This window comes from Andrena cerasifolii, chromosome 7 (genome assembly GCF_050908995.1).
Source record: "Andrena cerasifolii isolate SP2316 chromosome 7, iyAndCera1_principal, whole genome shotgun sequence".
NCBI classification, from domain to species: Eukaryota; Metazoa; Arthropoda; class Insecta; order Hymenoptera; family Andrenidae; genus Andrena; species Andrena cerasifolii.
In genome coordinates this window covers 10,192,744-10,216,880 of record NC_135124.1, presented here as the reverse complement: position 1 = coordinate 10,216,880, position 24,137 = coordinate 10,192,744, and the positions used below count along the sequence as shown (strand labels likewise).

General features: G+C 40.3%; 5 protein-coding genes across 15 annotated transcripts in view; 3 read left to right on the top strand and 2 right to left on the bottom strand.

Annotated features, from left to right (window-relative positions):
• Positions 1–255: 255 nt before the first annotated feature.
• Positions 256–8,005, bottom strand: LOC143371593 (uncharacterized). The gene is made up of 3 exons (XM_076816922.1): positions 7,871–8,005; positions 5,505–5,693; positions 256–5,068 (listed from the first exon to the last, which is right to left on the bottom strand). Exons 2-3 carry the CDS (start codon positions 5,664–5,666, stop codon positions 2,555–2,557), a joined length of 2,676 nt encoding a protein of 891 aa, XP_076673037.1. The 5' UTR covers positions 5,667–5,693; positions 7,871–8,005; the 3' UTR covers positions 256–2,554.
• A 1,844-nt stretch (positions 8,006–9,849) lies between these two features.
• Positions 9,850–11,197, top strand: LOC143371598 (uncharacterized). Of its 2 annotated transcripts, XM_076816933.1 has the most exons (3): positions 9,850–9,984; positions 10,157–10,381; positions 10,587–11,197. In XM_076816933.1, exons 1-3 carry the CDS (start codon positions 9,912–9,914, stop codon positions 11,003–11,005), a joined length of 717 nt encoding a protein of 238 aa, XP_076673048.1. In that variant the 5' UTR covers positions 9,850–9,911; the 3' UTR covers positions 11,006–11,197. The 2 variants fall into 2 exon arrangements, with proteins under 2 accessions (XP_076673048.1, XP_076673047.1); XM_076816932.1 differs by lacking the exon at positions 9,850–9,984 and having other exon boundaries at positions 10,039–10,381.
• Positions 11,169–13,943, bottom strand: Rps24 (ribosomal protein S24). 2 transcript variants are annotated; one of them, XM_076816939.1, is made up of 5 exons: positions 13,860–13,943; positions 13,430–13,498; positions 13,005–13,328; positions 11,875–11,949; positions 11,169–11,327 (listed from the first exon to the last, which is right to left on the bottom strand). In XM_076816939.1, exons 1-4 carry the CDS (start codon positions 13,860–13,862, stop codon positions 11,938–11,940), a joined length of 408 nt encoding a protein of 135 aa, XP_076673054.1. In that variant the 5' UTR covers positions 13,863–13,943; the 3' UTR covers positions 11,169–11,327; positions 11,875–11,937. The 2 variants fall into 2 exon arrangements, with proteins under 2 accessions (XP_076673054.1, XP_076673055.1); XM_076816940.1 differs by lacking the exon at positions 11,875–11,949 and having other exon boundaries at positions 13,860–13,942.
• A 629-nt stretch (positions 13,944–14,572) lies between these two features.
• On the top strand, positions 14,573–19,382 carry Droj2 (DnaJ heat shock protein family (Hsp40) member A4-like). Of its 3 annotated transcripts, none has more exons than XM_076816929.1 (4): positions 14,573–14,734; positions 16,555–16,742; positions 16,826–17,460; positions 17,542–19,382. In XM_076816929.1, exons 2-4 carry the CDS (start codon positions 16,611–16,613, stop codon positions 17,969–17,971), a joined length of 1,197 nt encoding a protein of 398 aa, XP_076673044.1. In that variant the 5' UTR covers positions 14,573–14,734; positions 16,555–16,610; the 3' UTR covers positions 17,972–19,382. The 3 variants fall into 3 exon arrangements, with proteins under 3 accessions (XP_076673044.1, XP_076673043.1, XP_076673042.1); XM_076816928.1 differs by having other exon boundaries at positions 16,549–16,742; XM_076816927.1 differs by having other exon boundaries at positions 14,574–14,734; positions 16,546–16,742.
• A 360-nt stretch (positions 19,383–19,742) lies between these two features.
• Positions 19,743–24,137, top strand: part of LOC143371590 (uncharacterized) — a 265,689-nt gene continuing 261,294 nt past the window's right edge. For 3 of the 7 annotated variants that reach the window (XM_076816909.1, XM_076816908.1, XM_076816906.1), the window contains exon 1: positions 19,743–23,198. In XM_076816909.1, coding sequence (XP_076673024.1) covers positions 21,748–23,198 — 1,451 coding nt within the window. In that variant the 5' untranslated portion in view covers positions 19,743–21,747. The remainder of the gene's footprint in view (positions 23,199–24,137) is intronic. The other 4 variants (XM_076816911.1, XM_076816910.1, XM_076816913.1 and 1 more) reach the window with 2 other exon arrangements.

Sequence of the window (24,137 nt, the reverse complement as noted above, 5' to 3'; positions counted from 1 at the left end):
CACGTTCCCACTTTCGCGTTACGCCAGCTTGCCTCCCTTCTCGAGAGACAAAGAACGTGCACTCGCAGGTGGCCACAATAGGACGATAGATGGAACAGCCAGGTAATCGAAGGGTGCAGTGGGGTGGTGGCTTAAGAGGCCTTGAACGGCCAATTGATTTTGCCGCGACTCTATATCTCGCAGGATACTAGGGAAACTTGATCTTTTATCAATAGAAAACCATCTTGGGATACAAATATCCTGAGTCACGCGATATAAAACTATAAAATATGATTATTTATTACGTGTAACGTTTACAATGTTTTTCGGTACAAATTTCGAAGTGTTAAAAATAAGCGAATCGTTGTCGTTTCTTTTTTAATTACTGTCATGCACCTGTACACGTTATACGCTCCAATTCTTTAAATCTTAATGTTAATCCGTGATACTGTATGTGTATCGATGCTCGAGCATTCTCCGAGCACTTTTTCTGTTGGAAACAGTATTTTCATTAAACAGGCTTATCCTAGGCAGATGCTGGAAGAAGTAGTTTAATCTAAATAGACACACCACCTTTCGATAGATTACACTTTTAAATATTTTCTGCAAACGCTGTCCCGCTTCGTTCTCGCGGCTTAAGAGCTGAATTATTAACTGCGTTACAACGATTAATCTCTCTTTCGTTCCTTATGGTACTAATTTCATTTTTATAACTTCAATGGATCAACAAAGTTTTACTGAGAAATACACGTTCTCATGCAATAAGGCGCAAGGTAAACCCAATAATTGTTTGTAATGTATGAAATGAAGGTGTATCATAAACAGCAGTTCATTAAATTGCTACATGTGGGCAAACATATCATTATTTATGATATACTTAATAATTCGACTTTCTGAATTACAGCTGTCAACTTCTTTTTACACACATTTCTTATATTGAAAATATTCGAAGCTTATTCACTGCATCTTTTATTTTAATAAAAAGCCTTACTCTAATTCGTTATGTTGCAAGCTAATATGATTAAAATAATAGCTAAGACACAAGTTACAATATTTATCTATATATTCATATACATGCCGCGCTATAAATTTTGTACAAATTATTTTTTATGTTTTGACAAAAATTCTTTTATAACTCGCAATGTCGAAATTTGTTAAACATAAGCAGCCTGCTTATACAGCAACGCGCGAAACATTATTATAATGTATAGTAGTTAACTTGAACCAATGTTATCTCTAGAAGAGGAGCTTCTCGAATACTGATTAGTACGCTGCGCACTTAACGATTTTGCAAGCCATTTATACCGTGCCCAAAATATAAACCGATCCACGATATCAACGTCTAGTACCTAAATTTCATAAGTTTCGTGGTAATAAAATCTATTTAATTACAAATTAAAATAAACAATAAAACAACACGATACACAGTAGAAACTACAATTTCTATAAATTTAACATCACTTTTTAAAAAACACGGTATATCGAAAATTAGACTTTTATTCATATTTTAGATTAAAAACCACTGTAAGGTACAAATCGTAAAAAAATGAAAATCATATATTAACGCAGTAATACAGCTATTACATATTCTTTATTTATCTTACGTATTATAATGCTAATACCTACATTTTTTTATGTACACATTTATTTTCTATTTGTTAACCGTAATGATATCGTGTTCTCAAATTCAATAATGAGAGCATCCCTCCTTTATAGGGTGTTTTGCAGAAATAACATACTTCGGCAGTAACGAAGAATTTACAGAGAAAGGTACAATTAACCCTTGAACAATGCAGGAATTAGAGTCGAAAATCGGCGTATAATTTTTGACTGTCTAAATACTTAACTACAATACGCTACTGTTCACTGGATGTCTTATTTTGTATGCTATACAGGGTGCTTCATAGATGCACGCCAATACTTGAGGGGGAAAATCTACACACTAATATAAGTAAAAACGTCATATGAACATATGTCCTATATACTTTAGTTATTGAGTTATGGGTGATTAAAGGAAACGTTCGAAACCATTAGACTTTTACTTTAGGGCCCATTTAAAAGTAGATCGCCTTATATTAGTAGATTTACCTCCTCAAGTGTTGACATCCATTTATGAATTACCCAGTATGTATTATTACTATATTCTTAGAATAAAATGAGAGAAAAGAAAATGTTATTTTAAAAGTTGTCGCAGCGAGTGAGGCGTCCTACTTTGTCTTTTTTTCGATAGGCACCACTGCTGTGACAACCATAATTGATGGCTTATAGCTGTCGCGTACCCTCTCTCGCTCTTTTCCAATCCTCTTACTCGTGGCGATAGAGAATAATGGCAAACTGAATATGCTAATTCGAAATAATCAAGCGGTCGGGCCCGAAAGTTTCCAAGAAAGGAATCCGCCTACTGGACCTGCGTTGTTCAAACCCGCGTTGGTCAGGGGTCTACTGCATAATTAAATAAGAAACAATAATATTCTTTGTTCTCTATCTAATTAGGAAATACTAAGACAGATTATAAATCTTGTGATACCCCATTTCGTTAGTATACTTCGTTTTTTACACACTAAACTGAATCACCTTAGCTTTCTACTTCAACCTCTTTAGCCGCCCACGAAGATTTTCGGCAATTTCCGTCCTTCGTATGTGTCTTAAGATCTCTTTCATTGGGAAAGCGGGATTTACAATTATCACATATTATACTATACGTACTTATTTTCGGATGCACTTTCCCTTTATGAGCCGCCAAGTAGAATCTACTGGTGTATGCTTTTCTACACACATGGCACGGATAACCGAGACCATAGTGATACCCTTCGTGCCGGGACTTCATGATATCAGGGTATTTCTTTTTACAAAGTGAACACGGCGGCGTACCGTGATCCGCGCGAAGGTGGCACTGTCGTGCAGTGGGATTCGGAAAACGCTTGTGGCAATAATAGCATTGATACGGCACTACAAAATCAATATGCTTGAGTTTGATGTGTTCATCGAATTTTTTCAAAGTATGGAATGCAACGCTACATTGTGGACAATTCAGCAGTATGGGTAGATCAACGAAGGCCTTACCCTCTCTAGTAGAACACTGATGTTGGTTCCATGCATTTAAATTCGGAAAGGTTTGTTTACAATACCCGCACATTAAATGTGCTTTTTGACGGTGTTCGTCGATATGGGCCTCAAGATCCTCCGTAGTACTAAACCAACTCCCGCATACACAACCATGCTTCTCATCGGTGATTTTTAATTTAGTAGTATTATCTTCTTTTCGTTCGGTTTCTAGCGGTTGTTCGGCCGTTCTATCTTCTTTGGCAATGTCATTTGTTACCTCATCCGTGGTAAGCCTATCATTAATATTGTTATTCCAAAGACTGTTTTGTGAATCTTCTTCAATGTCAACATCAATATCTTCATCAGCAAGTTCAATTTTCAAGATGCTGTGGTGCTCACTATATTTCGACGATTCTAGAATCTCATATCGATCCTGTGGCTCTTCTTTGCTAGAATCGTCAGAGGTATCTGACGAAGCGCCTGAGTCCTTTAAACCATTGAAATTTAACCTATCTTCACTGTTATCATCTTTGCCAACAACCTCGTACGAATTGTTCTTTTTCTTTATTCTTATACTGATCCCGATCCCTGAGTCTCTGTCGGAACTATTTCGCGTGGCACTCTCAGTCGATGCATTCAATATGTCTCCTTCGGTAGATAGCTGTGCCTCCTCATTCTGGAAATTACACTTCCCCTTATGAATGTACAATGTATGAGGATTACGAAATGCTCTTCCGCATGGGCAAGTAGTTTCGTCTTTGCGATTATGCTTCATAGAAAACTTCTCCCTCTTATTCTGTTTGCGAACAATCGTATTTCCATTGGTGTCCTTGTGATTGCTCGTATCTTCCGACGACAGATCACTTGAATTTGCAGATCCCTTCGGTTTCATATATAATGGTGACTTCCAATAGCTACAATTAAATAAATGGAAATTCTCTTTTGTTTCCCCGCGTATCTGGTGAGTGCGTATATGTCTGGCGTAACTCTTAAGTGAATATATCCCAAGGCAAACTTCACATTCAATCTCATCAACTGTAGGCGAAGCCCGCACTGGAGATGTATTCTTACTATTAGTTTCATGCACTTTTTTAGAATCACTCGGAGATGACACGTTTGATCTTCGTTTCCTTTTTCTCTGATAGTGCGCAGAGTCTTCCTCTTGAGTGGTTTCCTCTTTTTTCGAACATTCGTTATTAACGTATATTTTTTCCAACTCCTTGATCTGAGATATGGCAGACGTTTTCTCAATTTCTTTTAACATAAAATCCGGGGAATTTATTTTGTGATAATCAGTTAAGTGCTTCTTTACGTCCTTTACGAACTGCTTGCACAACATGCACTGTGGCGAAACCGCGTCATGGCGTAGAAAATGCGGTTTTTCGTTTGGTCTGAATTTTTTGGGTAACGCTTCTTTTTCTTGTTCATTTGTTACAGTTTTGCTGACAGTGACATTCTTAGCTTCACGCGTTAAAATACTTCTCCTTTTCCGTTGGGGTTGAATATTTGGATTATTGGGCTCTGTTATTTGTGCTGGCACAGGTTGCAATAAAGTATCCGTACACAGTTTAGTCTCATTCTTCTTTACAGGAATCTTTTCCAAAGAGGTTTTCTCTTTCGCAGCCTCAGTGCAATATTTCTCTTTATCAGCATTCTTCCAGTTCGCTATGGTGTTGATATTCCTTTTCGGTGCTATATAAATGCCATGCACTCTTTCAGAATGATATCTCAGTGTACGATTATGAGTGTACTGCCTCCCGCATGTTGAACAATAATACAATTTCTTTGTAGTTTTTACAGAAAACTTAAAATTTGGCAATGCGGCATTGTCATTGCCTAATACTGGCTGGTATTTAATGTACAGTGACGATGGACTTATCTCTGGTGGTAATGTATCGATTGCGTCATATGAACCTTTGCTACCTTGTACATTTTTTATTAACTTTAATGTCTCCCATATCTTATCACATCTTTCAAGCAAAATAATTGGATCTCTTACTTTATATGGTGTAGTAAAAGGAATTGGCGATGCCAGTAATTCCCCCTAAAATTAGAAAAATCATACGTACAACACATGTTTAACGTTACTTGTTGTCATGTACATTTTAACAACACATTCATTTTATTCCAACGTTTTATTTGTATTAACATCAACTTCAACTGTGACAATATCTGATAAAATGTAATCATAGTAAATATCTTGTTACATAAAGATACTTAAATAAAAACAACATATTACGTTTATAATATTACTTAAATTAAAAAGAAAATTGTACGCGTTACTAAGTACACTCTATTTGTACGAAAATTTAAAATTCCCGCCATGAGTCAAGTGGAAAGTAAATCGGCTTTTCCTGCCTAATACCGTGAAGAAATAAGCACAATTCACATGTATACAATGCATACAAATGTAATAATATAAGAAAAATGCAAACATTATAAAACCTAACACAATATAATTGTAGCCAACTTGTACTTACGTCGTTCGATACATTATCATCCGTGTCAGACGAGCTGGGATAATAAGGCTCTACTTTGGGTATAGACACGGTGATGATGTGTGGGTTCTGTTCAAGTTGCTCCTGCGTTTGTCCCTCGCCATTATCCAAATTTCCTTCAGTTGGGTACGCATATCCAAACATTGTAATCAAAGGCGCGGAGCCCTGGACCTAAATCCAAGTTCAAGATCAGTATGTTCTGAAGGTAGCCGTGAGCAAACTGTGCGAAGCAAGTCGACATTTTGTTTTCCCTCTCCACTGCCTTGACGCCACATTTTCAGAATTCTCCCTTCTCCTCTCGTCTACTTTCCTTCACACTACAAAGGCTACAAACTGCCAGTCGGCAGCGCCTGTATGCCTCGATGCTGACTTGATTGGGACTCAAGTGTACCCAAGACTATATTTTAGGTCACGCTCTGTATTCACTACAGTACTGATCTAACTAGGCACTATTCCCTGCGCGTTGCCATCAACTGAACTTGGGGATTGCAACTCTTAAAGTAAATGCAGGCTTCTAAAGACCTAACGGTACTGATCATCGTACCTAAGTTGCAAGCGACTAGGGTATACGGACATCCCAACACCTAACACCTAACAGGCAGCTACTTGTAGAAGTGGCTCGAAATCTTCGAATAAAGAGACTATTCTAAAGCTTCGGACGCAACAAATAGCATTTGGCCATGGAGACTTATTGTAGATGTCTAGCATTATAACTCTAATGAAAGCAAAAAGTGTAAAAACGGAATATATTCCGAGATCTCATCAAGACTCTGGAAATACCTACATGCGTATACCTAGTAGTCCTGACATCATGCTGATAAGATAGTCCATATTTTATAACTGTAGTCATGAATAAATTCGAATTCGGATTGAAACATTTCAATACATTGGGATGGAATTTGTAACATTCGTTGCAGTTTGAGGTTAGGTCTGGGTTAAATTCACAAGCCTTTGTTATGAATAAATGTTGCAATGTGGTTGCTCAGTAGGGCTATAACAAATAGCATATTGCAATGTTTAACCGAAGTATACTGTATATATTCTTCCTGCATTAGGGTTTGATTACGCCTCTAACTCGTGAAAGTTACTTTCTGACGATTGCTGGTCCATGCAGCTTTTCATCGATTCTACTTTGAATTCGTTCCAAATTCTTGTAGAACACGTTATGTAAGCCCCGATATTACTTTAGCATCACGCTACAAGTCACTGGACAAAGCAATTTATTCCTACAACGGTGGGATGCCAATCGTGCCACCGATGGGTACGGATGTGTAACCCACAGTGCGAGATATTCTGCTGTTATTGATATATGTACGTGTTTTCGTATCAAAGATTCATTAGTGGCTGAAACACGCACCAGCAGCTCCTTCCTTAATGTATCGCTCGTTCAAAATGCAAAGATATGCATAAAGAAGAACATGAGCTACAGGCTTCAACTAAGGTCTACCGCTAACGTGGTTGAAACTTTCCTCGAAATACTCATGTACTTAACAAGACCAATTTTTCGATAGATTCTCATAGAAGCTGTCTTGAATAATCCTTAACACCGCTCAACAATTTTAATTAACAAATCATAAGTTGTCGCATATGAAAATATCCGCTGCCCTGCTGGTATGCGCTTTCAGACTCGAGGCTAACAAAGAACAAGGCTGAAGATTTTAGTATAGACATCATACTTTGTCTAATAACATTTCAAATTAGATACCTTCGATTGTATCAACGAAAATTTCATATCATTGCTAACTACGCAGACACATTGCTAACGACGACACAACAGGCATATTGCTACATACAGCGCTACTAAAGGGTCTGACATCATTGGGATCCTATCAACACAGTTGCCTTGAATCTATTTTACATTCTCCATCAGGTGTTTAGGTCCTTTATAGGAAACACTGCAGGACTAACCACTATTTAGATAAGGAATGACGCATATTCTATGAAAGGGATCTTGTAAATATCTGTCCGTCACTGCGTCTAGTGTCATGTGACCCATCCCAATAAAACCCAACTGGGAAAGTCCATAGCGGACAATAGACAACATTCCTTGAGATTACCTGAGCAATAAGTTGATCTACATAAACAATGCTCATTACGAAACTGTTCAATGATGCTAAACATGTAAAAATCCTGCACCAGTCCCAACAAATCCACTGCAATGCAACTGTACTGCTAGCTCGCATCGCGTCAACGATAGGTTGCATCGCGACGCCACGGCTGTGTCGTAAAAGTAGGGGTTTCTAACCTGTCTGCAGTATGAAGGATTCCGCAAAGATACATAAATCTACACAATTCCTAGCTCCTAGACCTATTCGGCATATGGATTACGCAGAAATACATTTACTTACGTTCGTTGTGATAGTGAGGTGAACGATCCGACTGTATCTCAGGCGAGTCGTGTCCGTTCCTGGTATGCTGACTTTTCATGAATATGCGCACAATAACAAGTCTTATGACGTTACAATGCTGCTTGATCGAAGGACAATCACTTGGAGGCTTGCTTCGACTCGGATTAAGCCAACGGATCTTCAAGAATAGAGATTCTGAAGAGAAATTCCGTGAGCGTGTCGCATCGGACGAATCCACTCCTACATGTGGCCGGAGTGTACATAGCTGCCCGCTTGCCCCAAGCAGTTTTGAGGCTGCGTCTGGGCTTAATAGCCGGGAGTTTGCTCGATAACTTTCGTGGATACTTCTCAAATAACAAATCTCTCGGCAAACCGTAATAATTCGCAGGGATTTGGGCTAACAGCTTCTAGCAAACCATGTACCCAATGTACAACTGTGCAAACCCGGATTGTACAGTAGGCGGGGTATAACGTTTAGTACATGCCTAGCCTTCAATCCCCGTAAAAACATTACCTAGGTCCTCCAAAGTAGGTTCAATGATATTAAGAGAGTGTATTTATTTCGACACTGTATCGATAGCAATTGATCTCGTAACTGCGCAACATAGTAGTCTACTTTGGGACACCGGAGAGTGCAAATGACGTGTTGAAAATAGCTTGGCAATATGGGTGTAATTACGGGTGTATGTGCCCCCGTAATTGCTTCATCCAACTGGCAACCCACTGATCTTCGTGGAACAAGAGAATTATATCCCGAAATATTCAATCTCACAGTGCTTCGGGCAAGATCAATATATCTGCGTGATACGTATGCCTCTGCGACACTCGCGCTACAAGTATCCTACTGCAATGACGATAATTTGCCGTTGAAATAGGGGATCAATGTAATAAATGCGACGAACATGTTGCTGGAGATTTATTTTACTTGTTGCTAAACTCGTACAACGTAGAAACCCCGCTACACTAAGAAGATTCTCAAATGCTTAGCACAATCCAATAGCAGTTACATAGGTATACCCCGGCCAGTTCTGGTAGATGCCACCAACGTCATTGTGGGTTTACGTATCAGCTTGCACTTAATTTAATTAGTAGTAATCACGGAATACTATAAATAGACGAGGTTTGGTGCAATTCGGAAATTTCATTATGGAAATGCTTATCCATACATATGCCATTGTAGCCATCCCGTTCGGGCCTGGGCGAGGGCTGCCAGCTATGAAGCCTGGGATGCACTTAATAAATAAAGTATGATGGATACATAGGAAGTTTTATTTTTTCTTGGATGTAGAGTCAGTTACAATGCTCGCTGCTTAGTTTATAACGGCACACTTTAATCAACATTCAAACACTTTGGGATCGTAACCCAACTTCTAGCCATCTATCCCACGAAGTCGCAAAAACCTTATGCTACTACATACAACAAAACAAATATATTAAGATATACAAGTAGGTAAGTAACATACACTAAATGATGGTAAATGCGTCCAGGCACTTAATCGATCCATGTGCGCTTGCCAGCACCTTGAGATCAACGGATTATTCCTACTGGTGCCTTAGTCAGTACGAAATTGGAGCATAATGATGCACAACGAAATGGCAGGTACAATAAGACAAAATACATGAAAAATTGTAATCATGGAAGCATCATGAAACAGCCTAGGCACGCTGATTATAGCATTCACGAAGTGCCTACTTACATATGCCCATATTGAGTCACGTGACAAGCTTCAATAAGACGCTGGGGAATCATCTTTGATCAAGTCTTAACTTTTTAGAGTTGAGCATTCGTTTTTGGAAGTCGTATTGTTTTCCAGGCTTGTACTCGACAAGTGCCTATTATACCTTGGTTGTCACGTCGATTTTACTATATGACAATTTTATCATCAGAATCGGGATAGGCAAGGTCGCCATTGTTGAATAAGAGTATTGTGCGGTGTCTACCTGATTCCCGATAAAATTGTTGTTCTAACGAGCACTCATTTCCGGCGGAATATATAAAAGACAAGAGTATTTCTTCACGCAGGTCAGTACTCGTGGAAAAATGCAAGTTCTAGTCGTCTTTCTGCTGCTCGCTGGTTGCAGGCCTTCTGCATCGATTGGAGTTTACAGCAGAGGTGTTGCATTTCGTGAATATTAGATTGGAGTTTCATTTGCAAGTTATATTTGCAATGACCCTCGCGTCGAAGGTTCCCACTTTTCAGTCACACTTGCTAAGGGATACTTCGATTGCATTACTTACACGCTACTATAACCCATGCATCACACTAATCACAACCCCCTTCGCAGAGAACAGTGGGTTACAGTCGAATCTTCGCAGCGATGAACTCTTCCAGACAATCCGAGATTGGTTTGGCCACCTAAAGGACCGAATTCACGACGGACTTTTTGGGCAAACGGTTACGACCACTCCGTCGCCAACCACGCTTCCTTCGCCAATGGAAGTGTTAAATTTGGATAAATTCCAGTTGCGCAGGAGATTGAGAAATCGTGAATGGCTTCAGATAGATTTGTGTAAATATCGTTGAAATCATCTTATCCTTTTATCGCAACTGCGCGTTAAGCACTATTTCAAAAGTGATCAAGCGGGACTAATTAATTAACCGTTTTGAATGCTTCATAAAGGAATAAATGAGTTAGAGATTTGTCAAGCAGAACTTGCTACAAGTCTCGCCAACATTTTATTCGAAATTTACTCAGAATTCTTTGCCATTTGTAGCTACTCTGTCTTTCGATCCCGATCGTGATTGGGGATTCCGCGTTGGCAACTGGTACTTCATTCGGAAAGAATTTAAGGACCCCAATGGATTTGAGAGGAACAATTCAGATGAATCTTCTGCTACTCAAACTACCGTACAGCAGATAGATCGAACTAATGGAGGGACTCGAGATACTTTTACCAATACGAAGGATACCAGAGTTACGGAGACATCAACCGTATCAACTACAACCGAGTTTACGACGCAAACTGTGTCAGACGTAATGACACAGCAAACCGACGTGCAAACCACGGATATTGTTACGCGAATCGATTCAGTTGACAGTTTCTCGCCACAAACAGAAAAATTAATGGAAGATAACGAAACAAGTAATGGCGGCTTCGTTCGTAAAGGATCTGTGGAAGTCTTAATGGGATGATAATGCAATATCTACACGAACGATATCGTGTAATTTCTTTCAAACTTGCGATTTTATTCAACTTTTCTGCATGTCTGGGGAACATTTTCAGTTTTTGTATCAAAATAAACAGTTTCGCTGTGCGAACCCGTAACAACCAGAGGTGTAAACAAAAGAAGGAGAGTACAGCGATGGTTGTTCTGTTTTTTTTTTTCATCAAGAAGAGTACACGTTTATTTCCGTAAAACTTATCATAATCATCATTCTGTGGTAATAAATTATTATAATAATTTTTACGACGATGTTAAACAAATCGTGGCCTTCATGACGTCTTGTGGTTTTACTGTAACGTAAGAGAGAAAAAAAGAAATGTCAGTGAAATACTTAACTTTTAACACGAATTGGTGCTACACTCGGCATGCCCAAAAGTATCGGACCTAACTATAAGCCAGATACAGTAGAGCAAACGCGCAAGATGTGAAGTAAGGAAGCTATGATACAAGTGAAGTATGATTATTCCATTTGAAGATATAAGAGTTAGTTGAGGGATTTAAAATTCCAAAGTGAAGAATGAACTTAATGTTAATACTACTCGTGATTCACACATTAGAGAGTGACATCCTACATAGATTAATGAATGTTAATGAAAAATCGTAAAACATGATCATGTGTATCAACGACCCTTTTTTACTCCAGAAGAACGAATAAGTTGCATGTGAGAGAAATGTTACAATTAGATCGAAGAATTATGCACCAAGAGAACTAAACTACATGTTTCGTGTTATATAAAGCTCACAGTGCGAGATAGATGGAATTAAAGCGAGAGGAAAGGAAAAACAAGGAGGAATATTGCAAACAGGGGATAGAAACTTAGAAGTTTGCATGCTGACCATGTATGAGCATCATAATTAAGTTCCCTCTTCAGGCTTGTAGTACAAATAATGAGCATTTGTCTACTTCCTTCCCTAGAATGTAAATAAAAAGCGTATACGACCGCATTGCATGCAGACGAAAATTATATACATAAAATAGAATCCATGTTATGTAAGATGTAATAAATCTTATGATTTTCATTTACATATGCAGTTACTGTTTCAAAACTTCCTTTCGCTATTGTTTAAACTAACTAGCTGCCATTGGACGTATTCAGCCAGACTTTGGAACTTACGTAATTTCAGAGGTGTCGATGAAATTGATTCGAATGGTTTTAACATCAAAAGAGTTAAAAACAAAATACTGGGTTTGTTGTTTAACCCTTTTGGTACGGTGGAAGTTGGCTACAAAGTATTACTCCAGGACCGATCATAATGTAATTAGGAAACCAGTAGCAAACTGCTTTTGAAATGTTACGTTTAAAAAATATTCTCGACGTTATGTGCAAGGATCACAAATAAATGAATATCAATAACTAAAAGAAAACAAATCATTGAGAGAAATTGATGATAGAGATAAGGAAATATCGTAGAATTAACCAGGCGTTGAAGTAAATACTTCGAATGTCGAGATAAGGGGTTTTTAAGGAAAGAAATACACAAAGGTCAATTACAATATAATAGTAATTGACAATCGGCTACATGGGAATACTAGGTAGCCAGCGACTATAATAAACCCTTGCAACGTAAGGGTTAGAATTATTAACGAAAGCGAATGCACCTATGAGTAGTGAAGAATAAAATATAACTTTAAAGCACAGCTAATTTTGTATTTTCCATTGCCACTGGCGAGCTGTAAATAATTTAGGAAGTCCCTTCGACATTTCCAATGCATGGTACATTCAAAATGTCTGATTCCATAAACATATGTAAGTTAAATATCGTAAATATTCAGTGATATCTACAATAATAATAGATCAAAATTTTACAGACAAAAAATGTTTGAAAAAGCCACCACCAACAGATGATGAACAGATAATCCATTACCAAATTATTAATAAGTAAATGAATAGAAAAAATTTCATATGCATTTGAAGCTATCACATTTAAGCAGCATTTGAATTTAAAAGTGGACAATATTTTCATACCTTTTTAGACGCAGCTCCTACTTTACTCTTCTTCGTACCCCTAACTTTCTTCATCCTGTTTTTACGTTCCTTACGCTGTTTCCTAGTTTGCTTTTGTTTCTCGAATAGTCCATGCCTTGCTAACCTATATTTAGGTTCGAACTTCTTCGCGAAGTCCAATGTGTCATAGACTAACGCGAATCCAGTGGATTTACCACCACCGAAGTTGGTTTGGAAACCGAACACAAAAACTACATCGGGTGTGACTTTGTACATTTTGGCTAGTTTTTCACGAATTTCCGTTTTACGGACTGACGGATGGCCTGGATGAAAAACATCTACAACCTGTAACATAAATTGGCGTCTCGCGATTAGAACACACGAATGGACCAATAATAGATGGTACAAATCTAATGTAAATAATAACAGCTTATGCAAATGCATACCATTTGTTTTCGACATAGCAGCCGATTGCTCATAAACTTCCTGGTTCGGATCGTAACAGCACCCTCCGTCTGTAACGAAAGATAACAGAATTTCCAGGTTATGTTCTTTGTAACAATCTAATCTGGGATAAGTGCATCGTTTCAAGCAACAGTATTTAAAAGTGGATAAGAATAACGAGTGTGAGAATTCAGTTCATGTGGCCTGATAAAATGCTCCTAATTACATTTTCACTGACATGTTAATAGCATGTATACCGTTGTCTGGAACACTCATGTCATAATAATATGAACATTAAATGTTGATGGAAACATTGTTTGCAAATTATATTTATGAAGGTCAAATAAGGGCACATCATTAAGAAGGTTTCACATAAATATTGCATATTTTTCTCAAAGATTATTCATCAGTTTTAGGATACAAAATACATACCATTTTGCTTGATTATCGTACCGCCAGCAAAAGGACAGTTGCGGAAGTGTGCAGCGCTATCTACAACCAAGTTTTGAATCACGATTAATGTCCCTAGATATTAACACGAATTTTGATTTATTTTTATATGCGTGTTAATTCTATATAACTTTGTTAGTAAAACGAATTGCATAATGTACATAGACATTAGAGGGAGTACAATATTATTTCTGTTTCAAGTTGTCTCAAACGAAATATTTCCACACCGCTTCCTATGTAGGGATTTTAAGCATACAGCCAAGAATTCATTGTTATTACTCAAAATTTTACTTGAAAATTAGGGCATTATTGGTTTAAAATAAGACAATTATGAAAATAAATCATTTATTAACTTCAGGTTTTCAATACATTCATATTCGTAAAGTAAATAGTGTGTTGTAGTGAATGAAACAAATGTGGACAATTTTGTGGATCTTCCACTGTATTTTTAATAAGGGTATTTTCAGAAGTTAATACATCGCAATAAATAAAACATTACGACTAGTACTAAAGTGTAATTGTATCGTATCATACATATTTATCAATGCCTTTGTTCTTCTACAGAAACAAATGCGAGCCACGTATTATCGACGGTGCAGAGGCGCATGAAATTTAGGGTTCTGAGAAAGACCGTAAAGCCGTTTGGCGCTGGTTGCAGTGCTGCATTTATCTGATTGGTTCCCTTTCGAGCAACGTCCATTATTCTTCTAGGAAGTTTCGAGAACGGGTAAGAGCAGTAATATTGGTGAGAGTTCTATGCGCTTACAACAGTTCGTCAAATACTATTACGTGGAGCAAGACGAGCGTTCACAGCACGCGGACATTTCTCACGAGCGCTTTCCTTTCTACTGATACAGGTGAGAATTAGATGGCAATAATCGCGATTACGGTGACTGTTCTGCGAAAATATGCGCAGACGAATAGAGTTTTCGTCATTGAATCGTACGATCGATCGCGAGGCTCGTGAATTTTTCTCGGGATAGGAATTCACGTAGCGTTAACGCAGAGGCGCGTTACGATAAAACATTTGTAGGCATCGTGGAATAATTAGCGCAACTTTAACGTAGTATTGCCGATTCTCGAACTTCAAGTGGACATTTGAAGGTTGAATAATAGTTCTATTTACGCCTAAGCATATTGAATATTACGAAATACGCATCAACCAGTGTTATCGTACCATAGGAACTTGTGCTCGTCCGTGACTCGCACTTTAACGTTGAAAAATGGTGGATGATTCCTATTGCCTTGCTCGTGTCAATACGAAACGTGGTGAAGTTGCAGATTATATCTGTCACTTGGTTGCTAATAAATCACAGCAATTGCAGTAGTTATATTTTTCGTAAATAATTAAGTTACAGACTAATATTAATTTTTAATTCGATAAGATCATTGTTTTCCCCATTTCTTTCCACTTTTTTGCATATGATTTTTAACCGGCAGCCAAACTTTCGATGTGTATACGTACGACGTATACATATATATATATATACATCTATATACGTGGTTCGTCAGCAGCAGAAGGATCTAGAAAGTGTAGTGTTCTTTGTTCATCTTACGATGAACACTACGCTACACTGAAACCACGTTTTAGTTCTCTCTCGGTGTCAGTTAATTATATTTTACCGTCTCAAACTGAATCCCGTCGCCATTTTGAAACCGAAGCGCACATGGATATGATTTATTGGATTTTTCTAAAAGCTTAGAACTAATTCGTTTTACAACTCAATATATCGATTAAGAAATTTCATTTAAGCCGGCTGCCCTCAAAAAACATTGCATTCGCAATGGTTTCTAATCTTATGCCATTACCTTTTAATCATGTGATATGATTATTAAAATTAAAAATGTTGTAGTTCAAGGCCATGGTATGCAGTTTCGTTTTGAACAAATATATGTAACACGCCCAAATTTTTGCAATTTCCAAATACCTAATACTAACTTTTTGCATTTTCTTTTTAGAATGCACCAAGTATATTGTTCAATGCAGTTTTAATTTGATCTCGAACTTCTGCCCATGGTCGGAAAAAAAAATGTCGTTACTTAATGAATTTCAAATTACATATACAGTGCCGTTTGCTTAATTAATTCGTTGCATACATAGTCACTGAATTACCAAGTCAAAAAGTGATCTTCCGTCACATATCACGCTTTAGTTTTTTATTGAATCAATTTTTTTTAGAAAATAATTCTTCTGGGAGATATAATAAAATAAATTGTGGATTTTGTGGCAACACGTACATCTCTTTTTTTTAGCAGACTTTTGTTCGCTCAAAGTATTTAAGCACATATGAAGGTGTCATATATTGTTTATGTTTTTGACAACCTGGAATATTAAATTGTACATACCAAAATTTTGTTAACGGTTCAGTGTATTTTAATTGTAATGCAATACTTTTGTTTCGTAATGTAATCGTTCCTTTGAAATAAAGATAGATAGAGTATATAGTTCTTAATACGTTCATGATTGTTGATGCTTTGTTATTTGTCATTGTACAGTAGGTATAATCAGTAAGTATTTGTATAATAGAAAGTTAAAGAATGTATATTTAGTTGTTAATGAATCACCCCTTGATCGTTTCTGTTAGATTTAACTGCTCCTATAAATACTCTATTTTGTACCACGATTTATAGCCATAATAATCTTTGTCTTGCATTTTATTATTATTAGCAGGATCAGTGCTAGTGCAACATTTCCAAATCAGTTCAATCGGCGAAGAATAAGGCCCCACCAAAATGGTGAAGGAGACAACATTTTATGACGTGCTTGGTGTGAAGCCTGGATGTACTCCGGAAGATTTGAAGAAGGCATACAGAAAACTCGCTCTTAAGTACCACCCGGACAAGAACCCCGATGAAGGAGAAAGAGTTAGTAATACTTTTCATTTAACAATACTATATTAATTAATTGTTATTCAAGCTCAATTACGAAATGCTACTTTTCGTTATAGTTTAAACAAATCTCACAAGCGTACGAAGTATTATCAAATCCGGAGAAGAAGCGAATTTATGACCAGGGTGGGGAACAAGCTTTGAAAGAAGGCGGAGGAGGATCCAATATATTCTCTTCGCCAATGGACATCTTTGACATGTTCTTTGGTGGAGGTTTCAGCGGAAGGAATAGAAGGAGAGAACGCAAAGGCCAAGATGTTATGCATCAATTGTCCGTTTCATTGGAGGAGCTGTACAAGGGCACTGTTCGGAAACTAGCTTTGCAAAAGAACGTTATTTGCGATAAATGCGAAGGTATCGGCGGGAAGAAGGGTTCCGTAGAGCAATGTTCGACATGCCACGGAACCGGTATGCAAGTTCAAATACAGCAGTTAGGGCCGGGAATGCTGCAGCATCTGCAAACTATGTGTTCAGACTGCAAAGGCCAAGGGGAACGTATAAACCCTCGTGACCGATGTAAACAATGTTGCGGCAGGAAGACCATTAGAGATAGAAAAATTTTGGAAGTTCGTGTAGATCCAGGTATGGTAGACGGGCAGAGGATCGTTTTCAGCGGAGAAGGTGATCAAGAGCCGGACTACGAGCCAGGTGACATCGTCATTCTTCTGGAAGAGAAGGAACACGATGTTTTCAAGTTAGTATTCTAATGATTGGTATTGTTAAATAATCTGTTACATTAACCGTGCTTTATTTACTAATCGTAATACCATTTTAGGCGTACGCGCAACGATTTAATCATAAGGCTGCAGCTAGAACTCGTAGAATCTTTGTGCGGCTTCCAGAATGTTATTCGCACTTTGGATGAGCGGGATTTAATTATAACCTCGCCTCCCGGGAATGTTACGAAGCACGGAGATTTGAAGTTCATTTTGAACGAGGGGATGCCGATTTACAAAGATCCGTTCTCACGCGGCAGACTTATTATTCAATTCGTAGTAAATTTCCCGAAAACTATCAACCCGTCTGTTGTACCAGCACTTGAACAGTGTCTACCTCCGAGGGAGGTATATGTAATTCCAGTAGGAGCCGAGGAATGTACACTCACAGACTTAGATCCGGAACAGGAAGCGAGGCGAAGAGACCAACGGCAAGCGTACGAAGAGGACGAAGGAGGCCCCTCGCGAGTCCAATGTGCCACACATTAATTCGATTGCATTAATGTCAATAAATATGGTCATTCTTTCATTTTAAACTTTTGTCCCATATTCGCTCGATTCTGAATCACATATACCAACAGAAGGACGAACAAATGCGGACGTATAGAGGAAAGTTCTTCGAGACGAATGAAAAGAATCAGAGAGGAATACTTTTAGGTATGTGCACGATTGTGAAATACCATTCAAGAATCATCGATGATTCTTAACGCAAAGATCACACACAGAGATAAACCAAATTGCAAAGAGAAAGACCCTCGTTGACGACGACACATTTATCATCGCTACTGAATGAAATTATAAATTCTGGTGAAAATTAGTAACCCGATCACAGTTAGTGAATCGCTTGCTGTAGAAAAGTATTTAAAAAAAAAAGAAAAAAAAGATGTACTTATCATTAAACAGAGTGATAAGAAATGGTGAACATACACGTCTAACGTAACACCGCGTAACGTTAGTAGCAGACGCAGAACATAATCAACTGTATCATGTAACGCTGAACAATTCAGATTACCTTCTCGACTATTCGTGAAATTATTTCTTTGTAATTAATGATTAGCGGTTTTCGACACTGACATGCGCATATTGAATGCTAGATAATAAAGTTAGACAGTGGAACGAAATAACTAGTATCTCGTCTATATTCATGATGCCCTGAAATTCTTCACAAAAATAGTTGGATCACACGAGCATTCTCGACGTAATGAAAAAAAATTAAAAACTAGATACACTTCTTTGTCGCCTTCATTACGAATCTCGAAGTTACTTTAAGTAATTTTTTTTCGAGTGGGACGTTATTCCTTTACACGTAGCATTTAGTTTCTGTTTAAGTGGCTTTCGTATATTTGCATATGACGATATTAACGAGATTATTTAAAATTTATGTTCAATAGTACAATATATGAAGAAAAACCGTGGTTCCTGTGTGTGCATGCATGTGTGTGTGTGTGAATGTAGGTGGACTGATACGCGTATTCAAAAATATTGTTTTATCGTACGAAAAGGAATAAGGTTCCAGTATTCACTTGCAATACTGAAATCAAAGGTAATACATGATTTCCCGGAAATTCTATTCTTTGATGTTCACAAGAGGCTGCATTTGTACATCATCCCGGAATGAACGTGCGTTTCGTTTGTTACGGATCAAATAATATGCCCGAAGAAAATGTTCATTTTAATGGTCTAAGTCTGTACTGCATTAAATTAAATACACCTTCAACACATTCGCATGATTTACCGTATACAAGGTCATGTAATCGTCCGCAATAATTATAGCGAATTTCAATAGACGTATATTGTAATCTTATTTATTATAGATAAATTGGTCATTGATTAGTACTTTTTTAAATCGTTTCGAATAAATTGGAAGAAGTATAATGTCAAGTATGTCCAAAAAAAAGAATATTTCGTAGTTGTACCTTTGGTCCTTTTGGTTCGCCACTTAGAGTATTCGTTATTGGGAAGCAAATTACCTTAAATTCTTGAAACTTAAACACAATTATGCGTAGAATTTCGTTGAATAATCGTCTGAGGTCGTAACGGTATTTTATATCGGAGCTGGAATGCATATATGAAATTGAAAAGGGGGATTCATCACAGTGCATATAAACTTAAACCAAACGCACGCACACAGGCACGTTAAGTGCCGTTCATGCGAGGTAACAATGTTAACGCGCCTTTGAGTTACGCGGAATAGCCTAACGATGGCGATATAATCGCGACGAGGGTCGATGTTTTTGTAACGTGAGTATACACGAGTGGCCGAAAGCCAGCCGTCGAGATGCCGCAAAGGTTTCTGGGTATGCGGAGGGAGCCATATTTTTCCAATATCAGTTACGCGAAAACAGCGTACGCACAGCATCTGCGGAATGGAATTACGTTCAGTGGCCTGCGCGGTGTCCGTGTCTCACGAGGGAAAGTGACCAACGAAGCAGACGACAAGGGATCGGTGCGAGAAGTCGAGGCGGTTGTTCTAATTGGAGAATAATAAAGCGTGCGCGTTTCCACGCGATATCCAGAGAGGCGAAGTTCGGTGAAAACGATGAGAGCGGCCCGCGCAGGTGTTCGAGTCGAGAAGAGGGTTAGTTAACTTAACCCGAGTTCGTAACCGCGACCGGTGGTAGTGGTGGTAGTACTAGTGGTGGTGGTGGTGGTGGCAGTGGCGGCGGTGGTGGTGGTGCTACTGCTGCTGTGACGATGACACGGCGTCATAACACGACGTACGTCCGTCCGTGCGATTTAACGCGAATTGTTACGGCAGTATAAAGTGTTTTTTTCGTACCGAAAGTGTGCATTCGCGCCATTACCGATCGAGCGAGCGGCGGCTCGCTCTCACGATATTAACCTGTGCGTATATAATCAGTGTCGAATGGAGATGGCTTTCTTGTATAGTGTGTGAACGGAAGATTCGGAGCAGCGTATACATAATATATATATGTGTATATATATTTTTTTTTTAGTGACAGTGGCTCACGATGACATAATTGAGTGCCATTTATCGTTCCTTCTTTTCGTCGAAAAGTGAGTGCGTATATGTGAAACGGAGTAATCGGGACTGCGACCGCGAACAACGCGACGGGACCGTGGCAATGACACAACGACCTCAGCGTTGACTTTCTTCTAAAGTTAAACAGTTTCTCGTTCACCCAGCGTTGCGTTCTATCATCGTCAAAGTCGGCGCGAAGTCGTCGCTCGCCGGCATTCGCTACGTTTTGGAAAGTTCCGTAACTCGTGACGCTGTTTCCCCGTGTACCGTGCACGCGTCACGAGTAACAGCGTGCTCGAGACTAGGTTAGCTTAATGCTTGGCCCCATTGTGTTGTTTCGACGCGGCTGGATCGACGAGCGAGACAAATGGGTGAGCTGTCGCTTTGTGAATCGACCTTGCGAATAACGGCGGAGGCGTAATTTCCTAATAAACAATGTTACTCGCCTACTACGCATCGAGCCGGCGCGGAGCATGAAAATTTCAAGGGAGCGCTTTGACCTTGGCGTTCGTACTGTCGTAAATCTCGCCGAGTTTATTCACGAAAGTATGATTTGTGGATACGCGACGATCGAGTACTCCATTACGAAATGCTGTTTTATAAAAGAAATCTCTGGACCCGTGTAACGATATTCAAAGGGTGAATAATTTTTCGGAAACGAGTACATCGCCGATAAGACGAAGGGCCCACTTTTGTTTTTACTCGGTTCCAAGAAGAATTATATTAATATGATTTCCGATGCGTTGGAATTTAAAAGAGCCTCAACGAGACCACTACGGTGATAGAATGCTCCGGATCGGAGCAGAGAGGTTAGACGGGCATTGACCGGTGAATAGCGCGTGGCTGTCGTCCCGGCACACTCCAATTTCAAAATCTTGGCACCGTGATCGTGAGCGGGCGGTCCAGCTGCGAAATAAGCGTTCCGCGGGCGTGTATGCGTGACCTTAGAATTTTTAACGCGACCAGCAGCGAAGAAGATTGAAAGAAGAACAGGAGCCGGTCGGTGAACTATCCATTTGGCATGCCGTGCGCCGCGGCGAGGCCGAGGATGTCGAGCGACGAGAACGTGCACGGCAGCTGCAACATTTCAAGCATCAGTGAGCGTGCGTGGCCAGGAAGAAGGACCGAGAGAACGTAGTGGGTTTACGAGGGTGCCAGGCGAGTGATCTTTCCCGTTTACGGAGGATGCGGCAGGACCTCGAGGTACCTCCACGTAGGCGTACTACCTGCGTTCCAGTGATGTCGGTGTCGGGGTTACCTGCAGCGCTGCTGGACCTGGACCATGGCTGGCAAGCCTGAGCAGCCGTCCACGCACCCTGCTCCCCCGAATCACGGTCATCTTCATCAACATCAACATCACCATAATCACCAGCACCAGCAGCAACAGCAATCGCAGCAGCAACAACAGCAACAGCAGCCACGACCTCAGCACGCGCAGGGGATTCAGCAGAATAGCGTTCTAGTCTACGTATCGGGGGAGAATTTTGCGTACGCGACGGCGGTCGGTCAGAATGCCGCCGCCGCTGCTGCTGCTGCTGCTGCAACCGCAGTCGGCTATCAGTCTCCGCAGCAAGCGACGTACGCCGGCATTCTGCCACCGCAGGTGGCGACGGCGGCGACGACGTTTCCCGCCAAAACCGCCATATACTGTAACGATAACAACGGCGCCGTCGGGGGCACCGCCAACAACTGTTGCAGGCTGAAGCCTCTCGAGTACGTGCCCGCCGATGGGGACCCCAGCCGGACGACGCGATCCCTGCCTGCGGGCAGCGTCGAGGACGAGGAGGATTACGGGACGATCGTCTCGAACAACGGTTTACTGTACAGGCAACAAGCGAGCATCGTGCAAGCGACCAGCACCACGTCCGCGGCCACGACGATGACGTGCGTGGTGTCTGCCGCGTGCGACAACAAGAGCGGAGCCAGCCGAGGCTGGTTGGACAACAACGACCCGGTTAATACCGAGAACCTCGCGACGAGCAACGTCGACCCGATCGGCAGGGTGAACGGCGTCGAGATGCTACCTAACAAATTGTTCCCATCGAGAATCCACGGTGACATGTATCCGTCGGGGGCGAGACTCGCGGACGGTTATAACGGTAGCAGTAGAATCGCGCAGGGGAACCCGGGGGAGGGTTGCGTCGGCCTTCTGAGCGACGACGGTGCCTGCGTCGCGTACGTGCGACAGGGGAACGAGCCGTCGCTGGCGTCCGCGAGTGTTTTTCAAGGCGACAGTGCCGAGCAGCGCGTCAATATGGAGGAGAAGAGCCGGCAGCAGGACGCTTACGAGAATCAGGCCGGCTCTTCCCTTTCCTCGTCGTCGTCCACGTCGAGCGTCGGTGTCGGTGGCGGCGGTAGTGTTGTTGTTGTTGTTGGCAATGGTGGTAGTAGCGGCGCGGTAAGCTGCGACTCTGTCCGCTCCGATACCGGTGAATCGTCCACGTATAGCAGCCTGAGCAGTCCCGAGAGTCAAAGTCAATCCGCGCACGACGGTCTGTCCACCGTCGCGACGGTTAACGGCAACGGTGGTCTTTGCGCGCAGCAGGCTGCGCGTCAGCCGCCGTTGTCGTGCATCAACAACCCTAACAACAATGACAATACCGCCCAGCAGAATGTAGTGCTGACGATGAACGGTAACGCGGTGGTCGCGCAACAGCAACAGCAACAACAGGCAATTACGGTGCCACGTGGTTGGAAAAGGATATGCACCAACGGGGTCATCATTTATATCAGGTAGGCCACGTTTACCCCTTTGGCCTTGTGTGTTCCTCATTCCTCTACAGTCTGCACCGATGTATTCGTTTATCTTTCTTTCTAATGGTACTTTAATGACTCGAGTCGTAACTCTGTATCTTTCTATTAGAGTATAGAATAATTATATTTTGTTTCGCTTCCATTTATGCAACTGCTCTTTCATTACTGGTAAATGAGGAAGGAATGGATATCATTGATGACCTCGTTTTCGGAGTAAAATGAGGGTTTCATGTAATTGAGCACAACAGTATTCAATGTATTTTGTTGGCATTTAAATGGCAATTTTGTGTAAGTTGTTGAAGCTTTAGTAAAATCAACAGTTTTCGCGACAGCGCTTCCTTAATTGTAAGCGAGAATTTATATATACCACAGATGTATCTGCTTGAAGTGAAAGTGAGAAAAATCGTCTGCTGCATGTGATTTTTTAGAAAATGGCCAAAACGATTGTAGAGCAAAAGGGTGGATCCAGTACCGTGTAATCCAGAATCGACTTAGTCAAAGGGTTTATCTTAATGGTTTGCGGGTTAGTAGCATCGATCCGCAGTTAAACGCTCCTGCCAGGACTTTAATTTCGCTAATGGAATTATACTGCGTCCAGTTCAGAGTAAATAAGATTAGCGGAGGGACTGAGTAAATTAGGATAAAAACTGGGAGACAGTGGCCACGTGAGACTCTGCTCCTGTGACGGCGGGAAAATTCTAGGAAAATGGCATCGTTATTCAAAAAACGACTTGCGTTTCGTTCTGATATCAAAGCTTTGGGAGGGAGGGACGTAACAAGCGCGCGAGGGAGTTTCATCACCTAAGCGCAGACACTCGGCTGTTCTCAGAGATCTTAAAAAGGTTTTGTCCCCTTTTCCGTCCTTTGTAATCTCTCCCGACGTTCGACTAAAAAACACGAATTTTCTGGGAGCGGAGG